General features: G+C 44.7%; 2 protein-coding genes across 2 annotated transcripts in view; one reads left to right on the top strand and one right to left on the bottom strand.

Moving 5' to 3' along the window:
* Positions 1-21,488, bottom strand: part of snd1 (staphylococcal nuclease and tudor domain containing 1) — a 174,947-nt gene that overhangs the window by 87,294 nt on the left and 66,165 nt on the right. The gene's annotated exons all lie outside the window — the stretch shown is intronic.
* On the top strand, positions 7,617-10,481 carry lrrc4.1 (leucine rich repeat containing 4.1). Its single transcript, XM_073480846.1, has 2 exons — positions 7,617-9,865; positions 9,968-10,481. The coding sequence occupies exons 1-2, from the start codon at positions 7,617-7,619 to the stop codon at positions 10,479-10,481; spliced, it is 2,763 nt and encodes a 920-aa protein (XP_073336947.1).

The following is a 21,488-nucleotide window of genomic DNA, read 5'->3' as shown; positions in this document are numbered from 1 at the left end:
AAGAAGGTAATTGTCGCTGAGATTTTAGGGAGGAGGAGGGTATTTGAAGGTCAGGGCATCATAGTTTGTGAAGAAAGAAAGACACCTACTTAAAGTATAATAAAAGATCTGGGAGAATGTCATGTCAGTTCACCACCCTGGCGATGGATAATTTAAGATGGTCTACATAGTGAGATTTAGTTTTAGAGGCAAAGTAAGAGCTTTTTGCAGTGCTACGTTTGATCCAATTACCTCTAGCAGCAGACCTTTCATATTTGTCATTATATAAAGGCTACACAAAAAGCTAGCCAATAATATCAGTATCAAGTAAGACAAGACAAAGCATTTGTTAGTATGCACAATAAATCACTGTTGCCTCTCCCATTCTATCCTATAAAAACATTTAGGCAGACTGGGATGAGTCTGAGAAAAGATGAGGATGAGAATTAAAGCAACAGCCCAACATAGGACTAATGTTGCATAAAATGTTGCAGAGTAAACAACTCAGTGGTTAGGAATTTTGTTTTGACCAAGCCAAGGACATTAAAGCAAAAGGAGAGGGGAGGGGGGGATCTGAATGAAGACGGCATCTTTGCTCCCCAGGAGCTAAAAGTCGAGAAGATTTAGCTGCTCTCTCTGCGGTGAATTACTATGTTTTTACCTTCACATTGCTCAGAGAATGAGACATCCATTTCCTACGGCCTGGCAGTTGGCAAGGCAACATTGTGATGAACGCACATACAGGGATGCTCCATGAATCCTAATGAGGCCAGCTGACCAATGACGTGGCCAGGGAAAGACGTGGGGAGCATTTGCATACGGTGAAAAAGGACTTTATTTCACACGCTTGGCCCATTAAAATACAGGGTTTTTAGGTAACACTTGATTAAAATCCCATTCTCAGAAAGGAACGAGGTAGTAATTGGCTAAAACGATTTTCAAAACATTCAAAAGACCAAAGTGAAAACACTCCTACTTCTCTAAATATGCATGAAGCACTTCCTCCTATCTAGCGATCTTGGCTCATGCTGATTGGGTTAACAGTGCTAACCTACTTGTATCTTTCTTCTGCTTCCAGCTAACACGGCGCTAGGGCTAATCCCTGCTCTGGCAGCCAGTTTGAACACAGCTCAACATAATGAAGCCCATTAGTCTGGAGACAATGGCTGGTAGCGAAGCTCAAAACACTGAATAACACCGGATGAGAGAAAAGAAAAAAAACAGAAGAGTCAAAAAAGCGCTCATCTTTTACTGTGTGTCTTTAGTTGCCATGGCCTGATATTGCCTTCATTTGAGAGCACACACAAAAACATATGGTGAATGAGCAAACACAATTAACTTGAGACTGGCCTGCAAATAGTAGAACAGAGGAACACTGTAGGAAGTAGCAATTTAGAGGATGAGAGCGAGGGCACGGAGACAGAGGGGAGGACAGAGGAAGAGAAAGCAAAAGAAAGAAGATGGGAGTCTGTGCAGCAAGAGCAAAAGGGAAAAAACGAGGAAAGAAAACATGAGTGGGAGAAACAAAGAAACGGGGCAATGACAAAGGCAATGTAAGAAGAGTAACAAAAATGCAAATAGGCCAAAGAGGAGTAGAGGGGAAAAAAAGAGAAAAGGAGGAAAGGGATGAGCTAAGAGTAGGGAGAGGTTAAGAGAGGACAAAAAAGGAAAAAAGGTAACTACAAGACCGCCACTCATTATCAGAGTCTAGATTAAAACAAAATAATTAATTAGCATTAAACTCGGTTTATTGTTTAATTGTTTGATAAACCTAACCTGCCAAAGCTGCTCTAAATAAAAGTGACAATTTTAGTAATATTAGAATGCTGCAGTGGAGGCCACACAAGGTCAGTAAAAGAAGACTAGCAGGGGTGAACAGGTATTGGGATAAAACACAACAACTGGGCACACGGAAGCCACTAATATATCCTATTGCCTTTTATAATCTCCTGATACGCTGGCATATGATTGGTATGTGTGTGTCTCTGTGTGAATGTGTGTGTGAGTGTTTGATGAGAAAAATGATAAACAGAAAAAATCCCTACCAAACAGTTTAAGCCTTTACTGGGACACCGATAGCAGCTTGTCTGTGTGTGGGTGTGTGTGTGTGTGTGTGTTTGTGTGTGTGTGTGTGTGTGTGTGTGTTTGTGTGTGTGTGTGTGTGTGTGTGTGTGTGCGGGTGTGGGTGCATGTGTGTGTTACACATAATCTCTTGCAGAATTAATTCCTGGAAATTGAAATGAAAATGGGAAAGAAAGTGTCCACTAGCAGGTCCTTTACCTCAAGGTCAGCATCATAGAGTTTGGGATGTCTGTGTGTGTTGGTGTGTGTACACATGTTTAAAGTACGGTGGCCTGGAGAAACTGGTTTAAGATAACATTTTGTCAGGGTGGGGACAGGTATGCAATCGGGCACTGGGACATTACGGGATGCTTAGAGGACATCCTCACTCACACACACACGCAAATGCATATAATTTGTAATAGCTCTCAAAGCACAAGACAAGCCCAAAAATAGTGCGTCTCTCGTCTCCTTGAGCAAAATATCGCTCTGTCTCTTCTAAACACAAACACGTGTACAAACATACAGATACACACAAATACACAAATAGAAAAAAAATATATGGATTGCCAGAGGGCATATACTGTAAATCCTTGATCATGGCAATGGCAGAGGCAATGACATTATCATTGGATCTATCTTTCGATTGTTCATTCCACAACTCAGAGTGTCAGTGCTGCTATATCGCACTGCAGGCCATTCACCCAAATGGAACTACTGACACGCACACACATGCAAACAGACACAGGCTGCTGACCTACATGTGACTGGCCGCAGCCCAGATTTGCTAGCATTCACCTCAGGGGATGGGTTCTGAAATGTTTGCATATACCCGTTGAGCATGCTGGCTGAATGGTGGAAAGGCCGCACCGAAGTAGGTCGTGTGGTACCCCCGAACTACCCCCAGTCCCCTCCTGGCCTGGTGCAGGGGGGGTGCCTCAATAAAGCCTTGGGTAAAGCAGAAAGGGCAGGGGTCGCGCAGCAGGGGCGGAGGCTGGCATGACCGCATGAAGGTCCCACAAATCTGACAGCTCATCAAGCCGTCATTGGTGGGCGAGTCCTGGAGGCAAGGCCTGACAACACTCTTCTTGTCAAGATAGTGTAGGGATATATTGGCATAACTTAAACCTCGAAAGACACTCCAAATCAAATAGTGAAGCCAGGTTTGCAAATTTTGCATTGGCCTGAGACATAATCCGATTTGAATTCAGATACACCCCTAAAAGATGGCCACAAGCTGATGGCTTTTCTGGTTCACCTCTCTGCCAATGTCAGGAATGCCATGTGAGCTGAGCACACACAGACACACAGACATGTTGGACCTTGAGAAAACCTTGTCGTGATCACAGAGTTTGGCTGACCATCAAGCCATGTTGGCCATTCCGGGCCAGGATCAAACTATAACGCAAGGGGTTGACCACATTTGGTCAGTGGAGCATTACAGAGTTTGGCAGGCCGTGACCCAGGCTTCATCAGTAGTGGGAAAGCCGAGTGTCCACTGACAGACAAAAATAAAGTGGGAATAGAAAAGACAGGAAAGAGAGAAATGAACAGGGTGAGGGCCAAAATGAGAGAGCTACCCTGGCAGCGTAGGTCATGTTATGGGTCAATGGATGATTTTGGTTAGATAGTGGTCTGGGATGCGCTGTGCTGGGTGGGTAAAACACAACCTGAACTCATTCGGGGTCACTTGCTCATCAAATGGTGGCACAGCACACCAACGGAACAGTGCAAAGGCACCATCTGACAGACAAACAAAGCTAGCAGTGCCAGTGAGCACACTGTACTAGATCTGATTTTGTGTGTGATCAATAATCACACTGAGATCCACAAGCCTTCATTTGCAGCTGGCTTAACTGACAATAGATCAATAAAATGTTGATGTTGTTTTGAGCAGCTCGTTTGCCGCACATCCTGCATTTGTATAATAGCCTGCTTCTTCATGCCTGCTTGAATATATGCCTGCATTATCTCATGTTTTCACATGCTTGGAGAATGCAGTGAGGAAGATGCAGTAGTGCAGCACACCTTTGATATCACTCTCCACATGGACGCGGTGCTAGGGAATCCCTGTGGAAAGGAAAGGAAATAGCCTCTTTCTTAACAAAGGAAAATCCCCCCCTATACTCCTGTGGCTGCCACCTCACTGTTACATGTGCTTCATTGAAGCCCATTCCTATTCAACTGCAGAGAAGTCAAGGAGAAAGTCTGTGTGTGTATGTGTGTGTATAATATAGGAGTTGGCTCTATACTCCTGTGCCGGTGGGAATAACGTACTGCGCTACAGGCAGTGTGACCTTTTCTAGCTGCCGTGCTTTCTCTCCTCCCTCTCTCTTTCTCTCTCTCTCTTTCACACGCTTACTCTCTAGCTCAGACACAAAATCACACACACACACGTAGCAGCCCTGTCACAGCTAGCTTTACCTACTATCAATTACCGACACTGCTTCCTAGTTTAATGGACATGAGGCTTGTACAAATCATTGGAGAAAGAGGGGTGATGGGACAGTAGGGTGCATTTGTTTTGCCTATTCTCCTGCGGCAGGAAGGTAAAGCATGTCTTGTTTTCTCCTGTTCGCCTTCCTCAACATGACCTTTATGGTTGTGTGCTTCTTGAAGCGACAGTTTGTGCTCAAATTGAGGGTTAAGGCCTGCCTGTTTAGAGTGCTCTAACTACCTGCAAAGGCATACATGATGGAGGGGGGGTACATAGAGTGGGAAAAAAGCCTAAGGTGTAGACACAAAGCACAAAACTTTGCTGTGTCTTTTGATTCTATAAGATGTAAGCCAGAAATCACTTCTTAAAGCCTCATATAATAGAGGGAATTAAAGCAACCTAATGAAAAACTTATACTCTAAACTTTTAGTTCTGTTGCTCTGAGGAGAGATTGAGATGGATATGGCCAAAAGTGCACTTAATGTCCTAGCAACCCAAAAAAACAAAACTGCAGACTGGATTTGGTGAGATACACCGATGACAAAAATGCAAGCTTGTAGTCGATAGGATATAAAGACATAGTCAGAAAGAGATGAAGTAGAGTGACACAGTGACGGCCAAAGAGTGAGCAGAGAAAGACAGCAGGGGGGGAGCACAGTGCAAAGCACTGCTCGGAGCACGATGCGTCAGCAGTCCATTCATGCTCCTCTATTTTCCACTAAAGGACAAAACGAAAAGAGTGAGAGAGCAAAGGGAGATAAGGTGAAAGAAAATCCAAGATAGAGAGAGACAGAGAGAGAGACAGAGCGAGAGACAGAGAGAGAGCGAGAAAATAGTAGGGTGGGGGGGGAGGGTGGACACAGAGAGAGGGCATCATGAGAGAGTGAGGAAGCAATAGAGTGAGAGAAACAGTGTCCCATCTGCCTGCCTTTGCCACTACAGCAATGCTAGAAAGCTTTGCCAGACACGTTGGAATGGTTGGATTATTGCTGGGGAGGAGGGGGTTAAAATCTGGCTGCTGTGGGGATGCCACTGTCCATCTCTGTCTTTTGCTTGGACTGCCTGTCTATTCCCCTAAGCCACACAAAGCCCCAGAAAGCCACAGAACAAGAGACTGTGAGCATTAAAAAAAGAGAGTAGAGGACAGCAGGAGCAAACTGGTTTTTGAAGAGGTAGATCTCTAAAAAGGTCTGAGTGCTTTGAGCTCACCCAACTACCTTAGGACACTGCAGAGAGAGCAGGAGGGAGGCAGGGAGAGAGAGAGAGAGAGAGTGAGAGAGAGCGAAAGTGAGAGAGAGAGAGAGAGAGAGAGTGAGAGAGAGAGAGCGAGAGAGAGAGCGAGAGAGAGCGAGAGAGAGAGGGATCCAAGCCGGCGCACGCTCTCTCTTTTGCTGCTACAACAGATCCTTTCCACATCGACGCTACTGTTAACGTCACGCCTGTAAGCCGCGCGCTCGGCCAGCGCTTGCCTTCCCTGTCTTGCTCCTCTCCCCAGTCGGACGCTGCATTAGCGAGGGGGTACTGATCACCACGAGGAGAGGAGGAGAAAAAAAAGAACTGGAAAACAAGAAGAAAAGAAGCCGGAGAGAGGAAGGAGAAACTGCGCACCACCCCTCCTCCCTCTAACCCACCTCGATCAACCCAGCTACAACACCCCCACTCCTCCCAGCACCCCCTTCCATCCCCCACCCCACTCCCTCTCTGAAGAAATTGACGGATTATTGGGAAGTGCAAGGGAGGCAGGCTGCAGCTGCTGCTGTGTGTGCTCGCTACTGCTGCTGTGTGCTTCGCAGGGATGGTGTGTGTGCGTTTGCAATTGCTGCTGTCGCCACCGCGGTTGCCGAGGCTGGAGCGTGTGGCTAGTTAAGAGGAGGAAGAAGCTAATGAAGGCAGTGTGTGTCGCCTAGCCTTTTCAACCCCCACCGAGCATTCCTGGAGGAAAAAACGAAAAAAAAAAAAGAATAAGAACATTCAAGCGGACACGACGCCACATTGAGAGGGGGAGCAAGGGGAAGAAAGTGAGAGAGGGAGAAGGGCTGTCAGACTGACCAACCGACCAACTGATTGACCACTAAAAAGTGAACAGTGGAATACAGAGAGGAGGGGGTCTGTTTTTTATCACCGTTTGTCACTCTCTCTTGCTAACCATCGCAAAGAAAAGGCAAAGAACATTTGAAAGGACTGTGGAATTTTCATTCAATCTTCTCCAATCCTATCCCCACCTACATCCCTCTTTTTGTCCTTTCAGTCTTGGCTTTTGGTGCACAAAAAATTGTGCATGTGTGTTTGTGTGGTCGCCTGTGCTATGGAGACCTGGGTAAGGTGTCTAGCAGGGGGATCAACTGTCGGATTCCAAGGACAAGCAAGAGAAGAGGAGCCGACAGCAAGAAGCGAGCAAGGGAGCACTGCTGCTTTGGGAGCCTGACTGGATTCCTATCTGCAATCTTTTTTTTTTCTTTCTTCTTTTTTCTAATCAACAAGGAAAGGAAAAAAAACACTCACAAAGGGCCTTCGAACCTTTCTCTTTGGATGTGTGGATTTACAAAATAGCTCTGGTTAAGCTCTTTGGCATTGATGCCTGTTCTGACAGAGCAAATATAAAAAGGCTTTCTTTGCTTCTCTTGGGAATACATACATCTGATGTGAATACCACAGCTCTCTCTGGTTGCAAACAGGAGGGAAGCTATATATCTCAGTTCAAGGACCTGTAATAATAACTTGAGGTAGGTGTCTAGTGTTTCAACCCCTCTTTGCATCAATTTGTAACACCCTATCCTCCCTTCTGTCTTGTAATACGGTTTTTGGTTGCTTAATTTACCATCATGTCCTTCTCATACACATGTTTCAGAAAAAGCAGCCCTGTTTACCCTCCCCTCTCTTTCTGCCCCTGAGCACAGTTCATGGAAATAAAGGCATTGCTTAACTGAGGATAGGTGAAGCCCTCTTGCCCCTTAGCAAGCATCCAAAACCCACATACCCTCCTTGACCTCTTCAGTTCCCTTAACCTCTTTACTCTGGTCCCCTTAACACCACTACCAGCAAACCAGCTACCTTTCCTGTCCCCCAAGCCCCCAAGCACCACCCCCAAACACCCCCAACCTCCCCCCCAGATGATGCTGAATTATGAACGTGCCACATCATGAGTCTCCTGGGGCGGGTAGCTGTGCATCGTGCCAGGAAAGCCGCCCTGCTCTGTGTAGTCTTCCTGATGGCGCGAGCGTGGAGCAGCGCCTCCCTGGCCTTGGCGGGGGCGGCGGTGTCTCAGGGACCCCAGGGCTGTCCACCGCAGTGTTCCTGCAGTAATCAGCAAGGGAAGGTGGTGTGCACCCGACGTGGCCTCACCCGTGTGCCCCCTGGCATTCCTGCCAACACGCGACACCTCAATCTAATGGAAAACGCCATCGAGGCGGTGCAGGCTGACTCCTTCCGCCACCTGCACCACCTTGAGGTGCTCCAGCTTGGGCGAAATGCCATACGGCAGATTGAGGTGGGCGCGTTTAATGGACTTACCAGCCTCAACACACTGGAGCTGTTCGACAACCGGTTGACGGTGGTGCCCAGTGGGGCCTTTGAGTACCTGTCTAAACTTAGAGAACTGTGGCTGAGGAATAACCCCATTGAAAGTATCCCCTCCTATGCCTTCAACCGGGTGCCCTCCCTCATGCGACTGGACCTGGGAGAGTTACGAAAACTGGAGTACATCTCAGAAGGAGCTTTTGAGGGCCTACAAAACCTCAAGTACCTCAACCTGGGCATGTGCAACATAAAGGGTGATCTGCCAAACCTGAGTCCCCTCAAGGGCCTGGAGGAACTTGAGATATCTGAAAATCAGTTCACAGAGATAAAGCCAGGCTCCTTCAAAGGCCTGCGCTCACTGAAAAAACTATGGGTGATGAACTCACAAATCACAGTGATAGAGCGCAATGCTTTCGACGACCTCTCTTTATTGGTGGAGCTTAATCTCGCCCATAACAATCTGAGCGCTGTGCCACATGATCTGTTCTCCCCGCTCAGGTACCTGGTGGAGCTCCATCTCCACCATAACCCTTGGAACTGTGGCTGTGATGCTGTATGGTTAGCACGCTGGCTAAGGGAGTACATCCCGACTAACTCAACTTGCTGTGGACGCTGTCACTCACCTGCCAGCATGAGAGGTCGACAGCTGGTTGAGGTGGACCGAGGTGAGGGCGCTGCAATCCAGTGTTCTGCACCATTTATCGCTGATGCGCCAAGGGACTTGAACATCTCAGCAGGGCGAGTAGCTGAGCTTCGTTGCCGCACAGCCCCAATGTCTTCAGTGCGCTGGCTCCTACCCAATGGGACTATCCTGACACATGCCTCTGGTCACCCAAGAATATCAGTGCTCAACGATGGTACCCTTAACTTCTCAAATGTCCTGGCAGCAGACACAGGCACTTACATCTGCATGGTGTCCAATGCAGCTGGGAACTCCAACGCCTCGGCCTACCTCAATGTGAGTGCAGCTGAGCTTAATACATCCAACTTGAGTTACTTCACCACAGTGACTGTGGAGGTCTTGGGGCCAACTACTGAGATGCCCAAACCTAAAACCACCACAACCACAGCTGCTGCTGCAGGGGCTGGGGTAGCTGGAGGAGGAGGGGTAGGCATAGGGACAACAACGACAACAGCCTCTCCTTCCGTCTTTCAGCCAGTCTTCATCTCCACACCAACTGTGCTGCTGCAAAGCACTGATAGCCCACCAGGCGCAGCAAAGCCATCTGTGGCGCCAGGACCCCAAGGTGCCACTGGCAAGCCAGCTAAGTCTGGTCCGAGCCTAGATGAAGTGATGAAGACCACTAAGATCATAATTGGTTGCTTTGTGGCGGTGACTCTGCTGGCTGCTGTCATGCTCATCGCCTTCTACAAATTGAGAAAGCGCCACCAGCAGAGGAGCACAGTGGCAGCTGCTCGCACTGTGGAGATTATTCAGGTGGATGAGGAGGACCTTCCACCACCAGCGTCTGCAGCTCAAGAGACAGCTCTCACATTGCCTGAAATACGGGACCATAACAGCATACACAAACTGGACTTTATCAGCCACAAGACTGACTACAGCTTTCACAAACCCAAGGCCGAATACAAATCCCAGCCTGATTTCACCCTTCACAAGCCGAAGGCTGAGTATACCACATATAAGCCAAATATGGACTTCAGTAGCCACAAATTCATCCCAGATTACAGCACTCACAAATCTACGCCAGATTTTAGCCTTCATAGACCAAAGCCTGACTACAGCCCATTTAGACAGGACTACAGTACTCACAAACCTAAAGCAGAATACAGCCCATTCAAACCAGACTTTGGCACTCACCCAAAAACTAGAACAGACTACAGCCCCTTCAAACCCGATTACAGTACTCATCCCAGGCAGAAATCTGAATTCAGCCCATTCAAACGAGATTACAGCACCCAACCAAAACCGAAACATGACTACAGCCCATTAAAATCGGACTACAACACACAGCATAAACCCAAGGCTGAATATAGTCCATTCAAGCCCGACTTTGGCACTCATCCAAGACCTAAACCTGATTACAGCCCATACAAGCCTGACTACAGCACTCAGCCTAAATCCAAAACAGACTACAGTGCCCAGAGATCTAAAACTGACATTACCTACAAACCCAAGGACCCTTACGCCCCCCATAAGACTGCAGCCGATTACAGCGCCTTCAAGACCGACTTCAGCCCTCACAAAGCGGATTACAGCGCCTTCAAGTCTGACTTTAGTCCACACACTCAGAGACCTAAACTTGATTACAGTCCACACAAAATGGACTACAGCCCGCATAAGGTGGACTACAGCACTCTAAAGCCCAAATACAACACCTACAAGCCAACTGGCCATGGGGCTAAATGGACAGAAAACAATGTTGGGAACTCTTTGCCTCGAACCTTGCCCAGCACCATCACGGCAATGGCTGAGCCCTATGTCATAAAAACTCACACCAAGGAAAAGGTACAGGAGACTCAGATTTAAGAAGGCCCCCCCAAAAGGCTCCCACTCCTTTCCCTAGGCCCCTAGCTCCCACCCACCCCTGTCCCACGCTGCCCTTCGTCATTTCCTCATAAAATCATGCAATAGAATGCACAACGAAAAAAGGACAGGAACTACTTTTTTGTACAGAGTGCAAACTTAAAAAGACTGATGATTTCTTGTTGTACATGCTTATAAATAAATATATATATATGGACAAATTGAAACTACCATGGGCTGGTGATAGAGAAACATATATTAAAAAGAAATTGAAACTATTTTCTAACTTGTAACTTCTATTTAAAACAATGAGTTGTTTAAGATGCTGTCTTGACTTTGACAAATGAGGGTAGTGTTGTTTTAAAAAGGGGCATTCTGTGTGATTTTTACACCATGCTACAGAGAATGCAGTGATAAGAAAATATTTATACTGAAAAGACTTTCTTTAACAAAAACCGAAAAAGGTCAGTGTCGATCTTTACAGGTTTATCTTGTAAAAGCACCAAGAATTTGTACTGTGCCAAATGTTATAAAATGCAATAAAAAGGATTTTTGGAAGAAAAAAGGAAGTATTAGAGAGAGATGTTTTTTTCCCCTTTGCTTCTTCTCCTAGCGTATACTGTAACGATCAGCCAAATGCTTTAGACACTGCAGTAAGACGCTGCAGCTATACTTTAACCCTACGTGTGCTGAATGACTCAGGCAGAATGAATCACAGTGCAGAAGTGGATGGTGCTTTTTTAAAAATTCTTTTAACACTTTCATTTACTATATTCTTTATCAGTAATACAAGAGTTTGTTCAGTTTTTATTTTACACCACCAGTGAGTGTCATGGTGCTTCATCAAGGTGTGGCTGATCAAAAGCATGTATTTAATCAAAGTTCTTGAGTTCTACAAATGCGTTAAGATGTTAAATGCTGAAGCAATGTTATGCCCACAGACAAGTATAGCAGTGCTATCATAACATCTAATGTTAAGTGAAATGCTCATTACATAATGCTTTATAATGATGCAAGCTGATTGTGTTACCTAGCTCATTTTCCACATTATGAAATGGTATTATTAATCATGTATCTAATGAGTGAAAAAGGTGATAAATTAAGGTGAAATACTGTTTGGGTGTTAACACTGTCCTGCACTTTGCCAAAAAATATAGATCCTCATTTCACTTTTCATTGCATTGCCAGCTGTTGTGCCTTCATCAATCAGTATGGGGGCTTTTTATGGTGACAAATGCATTTGGGTCTCGCTGTTAACTGTGCATTTTTCATCTTTGACAATATCACCCCTCTCGATCATAATATAGCTTCACAGTTCTCTGCCTAACAAAGAAAGATAACATACAACATACACAGTGGTTAGTAGACATGTATTAGACAGGTGAGATTTATTTTATTTTTTTGAAAACCATAGTATAGAGGATTGACCAAGCAATGCTGTGCTGTCTACTATAACTCTCTCCTCTCACTTAATAGGGGGCAGTTTTCTTTAAAATGATAAATGAGACAGAAAGGTGATGCAAATTACCCTGGGTACACATATCAAAATAACAGAATAAAATGTTTGGAGTGGGCAACATATAGATGAGATAAAAGAGAGAACGCTACAAAAGAACTCCAGGGGAGTGATTGGAAGCTGTGTGGGCCATAATCATCACAGCCAACGCGGATACTCCCTTCTCATTAACCTCAGTAAATCTGTACAATAAACTAACAATCAAAAAACTCCAGTAACTAGCCTCCGGTCATCTATTACATTATCAGATCCACAGTCACAGGCCTGTGCAGGCAGGCAAAGCTCTGGCCTAGAAGTGTAGTTGAAGACATCAGTTTACACAGCCAGTATTAAGTGTGGCAAATGGAGACCTGTGAGGGCCACAAGAACAATATCAAGGTTTGCTTTTCCAATGCTGTAAAGTTTCGACATTTGAGACAGCAGAGGAGGAAGAAAAACAGGAGAATGCAAGGTTGACACGGCACACCACAAAAACAGTGTAGCAGTTAGCTGAGAGCTTGTGATATGTGTGCTTGTGAGGGTGACAGTCCAGCTGAGAAATTAGGGGTTGACAAAAAAAGGGAGGGAGTTAGAAAAATAGAGTAAGAGATAGAGGTTAAAGAGGACAGCTGAAGAGGGAGTTTTTGTGTTTTTCCACATTTAGCTGATTTAGATAATATCTTGTGCTTGGAAACACATCTTATGCCATCTAATTTGAATGTCTTCTACTATTGTGCTACGTTATGAGACTGGGGTGGATATGATGATACCAATGAGGGGAGACAACTTCTCGGCTAAAAACATCAATGACAAAATTATGCAGTGCCGCAGAAACAATATATCTCAGAGAATAACCAATTATTCAAAAAGGAAAGCATAAAATGTTCTTCCTGGAAACATTTAAAAGGCAGCACACTGGACTGTGTGTGTGATCTTAGGGAACAAGTACATCTGGCACGTAAAGACAGTGAGGGCAAGAGAGACATGAGAAAGTTAACTTTTACATCTATGCCTAAACTGCAATACAATAAACAGTATTTTTAGACCCAGATTTAGCCTAGGTGTGGTTACATACTAAGTGGTCATGACTGCATCATATCTCAGAAAGAAAATTTCACCATCCTTCACCAACGGCCATCGAATTAGGATAAAAATAACTTGCAGTGTGCCAGGGCTGTCACAATGGGTCACTTTGGCAAAGAAATCAGACAAAATCAAATCAACTACAGCTCTCGCCATCCTCCCCTTTATGCCATGTCTGTTGATGACTCTGCCCTCATTTTGTGCAGGTGCAAGAATGAGCTAGATAGATCACAATGCAAGTCTGTCTGTCTGTATGTGTCCATGTACTGTATGTCATTGACTCTTGTGCCAGCTATGTTTTCTGTTGTGCGTTGGGAAACATCGAGGATAGACACCAATGACAGCTGCACAGAGCAGGAGAGGTAACATAAAAAGTGGAATAGAGAGAGCAGAATTCATATTCAACATGCCCCCCAAATGGTTGAGGCGTGTACCACATAACTGCAACATTCATGGTTTGGTTCCAGCCTGCCTGCCTCTCTACAAGCAGCTTTCCAATAAAGACAATCTTTTCAAAAAATAGGGGGAAAAAAGAAAAGAAAACATGCCCATTTCATACTGTACTGACCATTTGTCACTACGCTGACTCATACCTCAGGCAGCATGCCTTTGTCTCCCACTCCTGTTTACTTGTAATTGTTTTAATAACATAGATAAGCCAGGCGGTGGTTTTCCAATCGTCTCTAATGTGAAGCAGGTGAGAGGAATGTTCAAACAAGTGAAATTGAGTAGATATCAGTATGTTGTATCTAGATGGATAGTGTAAATGGGTTAGATGGAGTGGAGCAATTGTATGAACAGATGTACGCACTGTATGGAGCGTTACGCGGTGTTATGGCATTCTAGCGTAAGCTTCCCCATCCTTCCTTTGCCACAGTATGGTGTGTCTTATGCTACATGTATGTTTTGCAATGTGGGAACTCATTAAGCTGCACTCTGATATAAAAGTCTCCTTCATACTAACCAGTCAACATGGCTACAGGGTCATCAATCAGTCAATCAGCTAGCCAGCCACTGAGGGGCCCGTCTCCATGGGAAACATTCCCTCCATCCCTTCCTCCTCCGCATCATGGGGTTGTTTTTTTGTCTGTCTGTGTGCTTCATTAGCAATCATGAAGCCATTTGAAAGAGGAAGCAAGGCAAGATGGACCTACTCACTGACAGCTCATAGAGCCTGGGGAGGAAGGGAAAGGAAAGGGCAGAAGAAATATAGTTATATAGAAATGAAGATGTAGAAAAGAAACTTGGGAAGGAAAGGACGATAGTTTGATAGAAAGAAATTATTAGGGAGCAAGGAAAAGTGAAACATTTAGCCAAAACAGAAAACAGTAGCAGACAGAGCAGATCTACGAAGCAGAGAGCAGTCAGCAATGGAAAAAAAAAACAAGACATACACAGAAATGTGGCAGGCCTGGATAAGGTAGCTGATGGCACATAAGTGTTTCTGGGAGACTAAAAGAAAAGGATATGAGAAATGAGAGGTGAGGGAGAAGGGGAAGGGAATTAAGGTAGGATCAGGCCCACAATCAAAAGATAAGTATGAAGGGAGACGCAGAAAGAAAAAGGCAAAAAAACAAGTAAAAGGAAGAGACAGAGGAAGTGAAAATTGGTTCAAATAAAACAGAAATAGGAGAAAAAAATAAGAAAGAAGTAGAGTTGGAGCTACCAAAAGAGGGGAAAGCAACCTAGTGAGAGTGAGAGGAAGAGAGAGCAAAGGCGCTTAGGAGTGGAGTAAGCAGAGCAAATGTGATGCAAGAGTGCCAGCTACAGATGGAATGGGGGATATATAGCCTGGCCATCATGGCTCCCGCATGATTGGTGAATGGCCTAGACTGCACCACAAGGGGTGTGGTGGTAGTGGGGGGAGATAGAGTGTGATGTTGCCATAGCACAGTGCCGCAGATAAGAAGCGCTGATACCAGTAATGGACTGGACTACTGGGGGTACTTCAGGAAGGGAGACCGGTGAATATGAAGGCAGAGAGGATGGGAGGATCAAGAGGTCAGCACAAATGGAACTGCAGGGACATTGACTGCCACAGTGCAAGTGTGTGTCTGCGTATGTGTTTCCAACGTGAGCAGGATGACACTGAATTTAACAGGCCAAAGCCCTTAAACCAGCAGCGAAAAACAAACAATATTCTTTCCCTCCCATTCAAAAGGAGCTCATTCTCAACTTAAAAGGGTTCCGAGGACATTTTGAAACCCAATTATTTTGATGCAATCTCTTAATTAGATTTTTTTTTTTTCCTCATTGTAAATTACTATGCACTGAGGCACAGAAGAAGGCTGTAATAAAATGTTATTACATTAAAATGACCTAGACCAATAGGCACTGTAATCTCAATTGCATCAGCCATTTATCAACTGTTTTACATTGTGCTAATCAGTGTCTCCTAAAATGTATATTAAAGTGTTAATGTTGGAATTTAAAAATCGTGATTAAATAATAAAAAAAAAAAAAACATTATAAAAAGGTGCTTCTTAGCCCATTATACATGCATTTTTTCAGGATGCTCATTCCATTGATTGAAAGAAGTGCCTTGCATGTTGAATTTCATGTCATTTATGTTTAAAGGAAAAGCTTGCAAGTTGTGTATAATCATGTTTAATGTTGGAACTTTTCATGATTTGCTGAATATCAATGCAGATTTTCGAGTGGCAACATTATTTGGTTAAAACACCTCTAATTTATCTGTGATTTTGCTGCAAAATTATTGCCTCAATTGTGTTTTCATTCATTTGTATTTTCTAAGCTTATATTGATTTATTGATTATCAATAATTAACCCATTGTAGCCAGCAATTGATTACAGAAACCGCCTACATCCGCATCCCTAGTTCAAATGAGGGATGTGTGTTACACAGTGCATGCGGTAGCATTTTTGTGTGAGCACTAGCCAGTGTGCTAGTGGAGCAGACAGGAGGCTATTCTAAGCAGGCCTGGGAGCGTGCTGCCTTGTGAGTCAACATGAGTCAGGGCCAGAGAGTTGTTTGGTCCTAATGTCAAATAGAAGTACTGGACAAGATGCAGAGTCAAAGGTGGACACAGCACATCATCCGTGCAGGGAGTGATGCCGTGCTCATTATGACAAAGCTGAATTAGGGGCCAGGGCTGCTAACTCACCCCACCTTTAATATTTGGCATATTATCTTTGCTAATTAAGTGATTAAATAGACCATCTTTTCTTTACCGAGAAAACATTTTATATACAGTGCATTGTACATGTGAATTTCCTTTGGAATATCAAGAAACATAAATCAAGAAGATAAGGTGCCGAAGGTGTCGGTGGACTGGAGGAAGAGGTGAAGGCGAGTCTATGTTTGCTGGTGCATCTGACTTCGACTGTGTGAAAACCAATGCAAATAGCCATATTCAATGACCAGCTGGTGGTTTGATTTGTTGTTACTGGAGGTCAACAGAGGCAGAAGAAAAATTTTCATCACAGTATACTGTTGGCAATGAGCCCAGTGCCGTCAAGGCTGTAGTGTTGAATAGGTGCATGCCAACAGATTTTATCGGATATATACCGTGGTCAACTATAAACACAGATTTTGTTTCTAAAACGGAGACTGAATGGCAGGTGGGCTGTGTGAGCTATTTCTGCCGTGCAGAGGCGACCACTCGAGTGTGTTACTCCCTGTGAGACAGAGTTTATTGCCCTTTTGGTGGGTGAAAAACATCCATGTGTTTTTTTTAGCGTCCAGAGACGATGAAGCCTTACTTTTATGATCCTGTCCAGTAGTTGAGGGTGAGGTGTGTGTGTAGTAAATCAAGTCCACTGAGAGCAGCAAACGGGGGGGTGAGGCAAACGTGTGGAGGGACAGTGTGTGTTGTGGGTTTTGTGAGCACACAAACATATAAAAATATGACACGTGCGTGAGCGCGCACACACAGAGCGAAAAATGAAGCCATTGACCATTAATTTCACTGCTTTTGTTGAGATTTACAGCCTGCGGAGAAATCATGATCACAGGCGCAGCATCACCTAGGATACTGTGCTCAGGATGTGCACTTATTCACTCACAGACAAACTAATGTAACAAAATAAATATCCAAAGCCACACGGTTAAAATACCCTGAATGTTGCCTTTTCCAGTCAGAATGCATTAATATGTTTCTTATAATTGAAAAAGCACAAGCTGCCAGATTCTGCTTGTTTAATGAAACCTAGGTAGCTTATTAAGCCTTAAACAGAGTGCAATAAAGGTAACTGTGCTGACTATAAAAAAACATGACATCAGAGATGTCTTTGTATGTTCTTCTGAAAATATCAATTTACGTTGCCTTTATTGAGTGCGTCTTCTTGCCTCAGGTTTGAACTGTGTTTAAGCTGTTGCAGCTGAAGCCAGGCTTTGTTACGCACAATTATAAATATTAAAAAATAATACCTTAATAGGGTCGGTGAAGGAAAAAACAGTGAACTAATCCTTTGACAATGTTACTGCTTCAAAAGTCTTATCACCTAGCCACAGAAATAGCAGTACGTGTGTGAAGTCAAGTGTGAACCCTCGCTACCATTTCTATATTTCCCTCACCGTTCAAACATTTGCATCCATGTTCTCATGCACAAACTCCAGCTTGAAAAGAAGGTGCACAGATGTGATTTTTCAAATTACTCCTGCAGTTTCCATGGCACTCCTGCATGTTCCCATGCAAACACAGGGTCCAAAAAAGACATGAAAAGACACAGAGTGTGCTGATAAGAAAATCTTTGCTCCTATGCTGCATGTACAGTCTAAGGACGAAGGGAGGAAAGGGAAGCTTTTCTTACAAACACAGAGACTGATATTGCATGAAAAATGTAGGGGTGGGTGGACACAGGGAGAGATCTGGGATTTCATCTTTGCCAGGATGAGAATAAGTGTATCTGGGTGTAGACATTTTGGTGATAGTGGAGGGGTGGAATTGGGGTGACAAAATGGCCTCCTGCATTGCTCAAGACATTACACAAAGGAGGCAGTGAGACACACAGACAAGGGTAAGAGAATTAACTGAGGTGGATAGCGAGGTCGACACATTATCTATGACACCCTGATTTAGAGTGTCAGAGGATAGCAGTGCTAGATGGAAAAAGGACACGTAGAGAGAGAAGTGGGCAAGAAAAGGAGAGTGAAGAAAGGGAGACGAGGGGCAAGGATGAGGAACAAAGAGCAATACAGACCAGAGAGAAAGAGGAGAACTGAAAAGGTGATGGCCATAGATAAGAAGCCCCTATCTGGCACATTAAGAGGAGCTCGGTATTCGTTCTGTAGTAAGTGTAGGATCATGAATTTACACTGATGTGGACTTCCAGATGACAAGCAGTGCGCTAATGTCAAAGACTTGCTGAGAGAATGTGCACCGCTGAGCACAGAATGGCACATGAAAGCAACGTTGAGATGAAAGCCCTGACGAGCTACGTAGAGCATCGACGGGTTGAAACACAGTTTTCATGCGGTGGCAGAATTATTCAGCTGCTGCAGCAAACTGCTGTGTGTGTGTGCAGTTGGGTCAGCAGTGATCTTTAAAGATCAAACAAATCAATAGCCAACTTCTGTTTGCTGTGGACAAACAAAGCCTCACTGCACTGTAGGTAGTCGAGTCATTTTGCCCCCACTAGAGGTTTTATTATTTAGGAGGCATTTGGAAATCTGCTATTTAATCTAAGCGGAATCAAATGCAGATGAAACTCTAGTACACTCCAAACAGAAAGGGAGGGGAAATAAGCTCAAGAGCTGTTTTTACGAGGTGGCAGGGTCCAGGCACTGATCCCTGCCACAAGTTTTAATGGATCCCAAATAAATGGCATCCTCAGAAGTGCCTGCTTAAAATACAGTCCTTATTTAATAAGAAAGGATGTGGGTTTGTTGGCAGATCTAAGGCAGCAGTGAAACAACAAGACTGTTGGTAAACATTTAGCTCGTTCCTTTTTAATTCTGACTTCAAATAAATCCGGTTGGACTTCATCGTGAAGAGGAAAAGACGAGAGCAAGTACTGTGAAGTGCTCCGCTTGTGGATTTGTGTTTGGTGTAGGGCGCATAATTGTTTGAATTTGTATTGCACAAGTAGAAAAAAAACATGTTTCTTTGCAGACATATAGCAGTTACTGTTGTTGAGTTATTTTCCAGGGTCCAGTGGTTTTTGGCCGTGTCTTTAGTTGGGATTGAAAACACTGGGAAGACAGATGTGCGACTGCATGCCGTCTATGTGAAAGAGCTTGTGTAGGAGTCACTGCAGGTGAAGCTGTGCCAGTCTATGCCACCTCCGCAGAAGAACTGATCAAAGCCACCCCAGAAAACAGACAGAAAGAGCATTTAAATCCAGCAGCTGCTTATTTATGTCAGACAACTTTAACTTTGCGAGATCCTCTAGAGCTGCACTGGGACAGCCTAAAAAGTAAGTCACTGGGAGCAGAGGAAGAAATTATAAATATGAAGATGTAGTTAATTAAATGGAAGTTAGAACTTTTAAAGTAAACAACGCCTGAAGGCCCCGCTGTAAGAAATTAAACTAGGTCGATTGAATTTGCTGAAAAAACAATTATAATCTACCAATCATTCAAGGTCAGGGCAGATCCTTCATCAAATCATGTTAATGTAGTGATGTGGGCATCAAGAGGGACTTATTCTAAATACTTATTTTTATCAGAAGTGTTCTTTTGAACAATAACTCTTTTCATGGTCGTGCATTTCAGAACCAAGAATTTTCCAACAAGAGGTGAATCAGAGGCGCTGTGTGGCCCCAAGCTGAGCGCGACCTCGTCGGCCCGGCTGATATAAGAGTACCTGCCCAACGGGGGAGCCGATAATTAGACAGCCAGTTATACTGCTCCTCTCCCCTCACCGCTCTCTTGTCCCTCACTGCAGCTAATTAAACACGACCAGACACATCAAAGACGTATATGTGCGAGCAGGCTTGTGTTTGTCCATCAATTACAGTTTTGTTGTTGCCGCTGCGGTGAAACTACTTCAAACCAAGTTGCGGGCCACAGTTGAGGATGTGCTAGAAGAGTAAACATGAGGGACTGGTGGCACAAGATACAAGTAGGTGGTATCATGCAACAGGGATGGGAGAAGCACAATGGGATTATTGGGACGGAATAGATGGATCAAAGATAGGGAGAGGAGAGGAGAGGAGAGGAGAGGAGAGGAGAGGAGAGGAGAGGAGAGGAGAGGAGAGGAGAGGAGAGGAGAGGAGAGGAGAGGAGAGGAGAGGAGAGGAGAGGAGAGGAGAGGAGAGGAGAGGAGAGGAGGCGAGGCTCATGGTAGAGGAGACTTGGCAAGCAGTCACCCTCCCACTCTGTTGGCAGCAGAGGCACAAACTGTTTGCTCACAGCAGTACATGCATCTATTAGTATTGTTCCAGGAGATAATAACTCTGTATGTGTTATTGTGCGAGTGTGTGTTTGTGTGGACGTACATGTGTGTTTGAGTATCCATTCTCAGCCAAAAGTGGCAAACAAGTTGCTATGAGGTGGTAGACGAACAATATGGAGCAGCAATATAAAATGTATGAGGAAGCGAGCATTTAGTCTGTCTGTGGGTGTGTCAGACTTCAGTGCTAAATGTCAGCACTATAGAAACACCAGGGCCCATGGTGCCAACAACAACACAGCTTCTGACAACTACAGCTTCCATGAGTCTTAGCAGCAGAGGGCAAAGCTATCAAAACCTTACTTGTAGTTGCAGTAAAAAGAAAGGTTAGAATGGTGATATTTGTTAAAATCTTGCACTCCAAGGCACTTCAAAGATAATTAAATTTACTGAGGGCCTCGGAAGTATTGATCACTAAACTGAGCACACTTATACAGCAGCAAACACTCTCGCTTTAAGAGAGATTCAGCTGGCAACGAAAGCATTTTTGAGAAACTGCAGTGCCCCGGCCAGCCTTTCTTGGAACTTCCCCTGCATACACCCCTGCACAGTCAGAGAGAGATTCAGCCAGCAAAGGGGTTTAAAGAAACTACATTTCTATAGCTGGCCTCAATTGAAGCTATGCTCGCGCACATATACACACACACACATCTCCCTGCCTGTCGCCCACTTCTGCCATTAGCTTTATCTGTCTGAATTCAAAGCTGAGAGCCCAATCCCCGTTGGTTTTCTGAAAAGATTTTGCCAGGCTTGTTCTTCCCTTTATGCCCCCGACTCTCCTCTGGGAAAACATAGAAAGAAGGAGAGGGGAGCGGTGGGGGGGTGGTGGTGAGACGAGATGCCGATCGCTGACACAGCCGCTGAGATAGCCTCTCTCTTGTTGGTGAGGGATATAAAGAAATGGAATGAGAGGAGAGGTGGATGGAAGCAGATGCTGAGATGGGGATAAGGGTGCAGGCGTGAGGACGTTGTGCTGGGGTAAGCTGGCGACGGATTACCGCTTCAAATCTCTCCTCGTTTTGGCCTTTACTCGGCTCTTATTTATTCAAATCTCTTAGGCTATATTCCCCTGCTCAC

Source organism: Pagrus major, chromosome 14, assembly GCF_040436345.1.
Source record: "Pagrus major chromosome 14, Pma_NU_1.0".
NCBI classification, from domain to species: domain Eukaryota; kingdom Metazoa; phylum Chordata; class Actinopteri; order Spariformes; family Sparidae; genus Pagrus; species Pagrus major.
This window is presented reverse-complemented; position numbering and strand designations above follow the sequence as displayed.

What these genes read in the sequence shown, in the direction of transcription:
- lrrc4.1 (XM_073480846.1), top strand. Translation starts at nt 7,617, where the DNA reads ATGAGTCTCCTGGGGCGGGTAGCTGTGCATCGTGCCAGGAAAGCCGCC. An exon ending in CCCGATTACAGTACTCATCC is followed by an intron (nt 9,866 to 9,967) that starts CAGGCAGAAATC and finishes CAACACACAGCA; the next exon opens with TAAACCCAAGGCTGAATATA.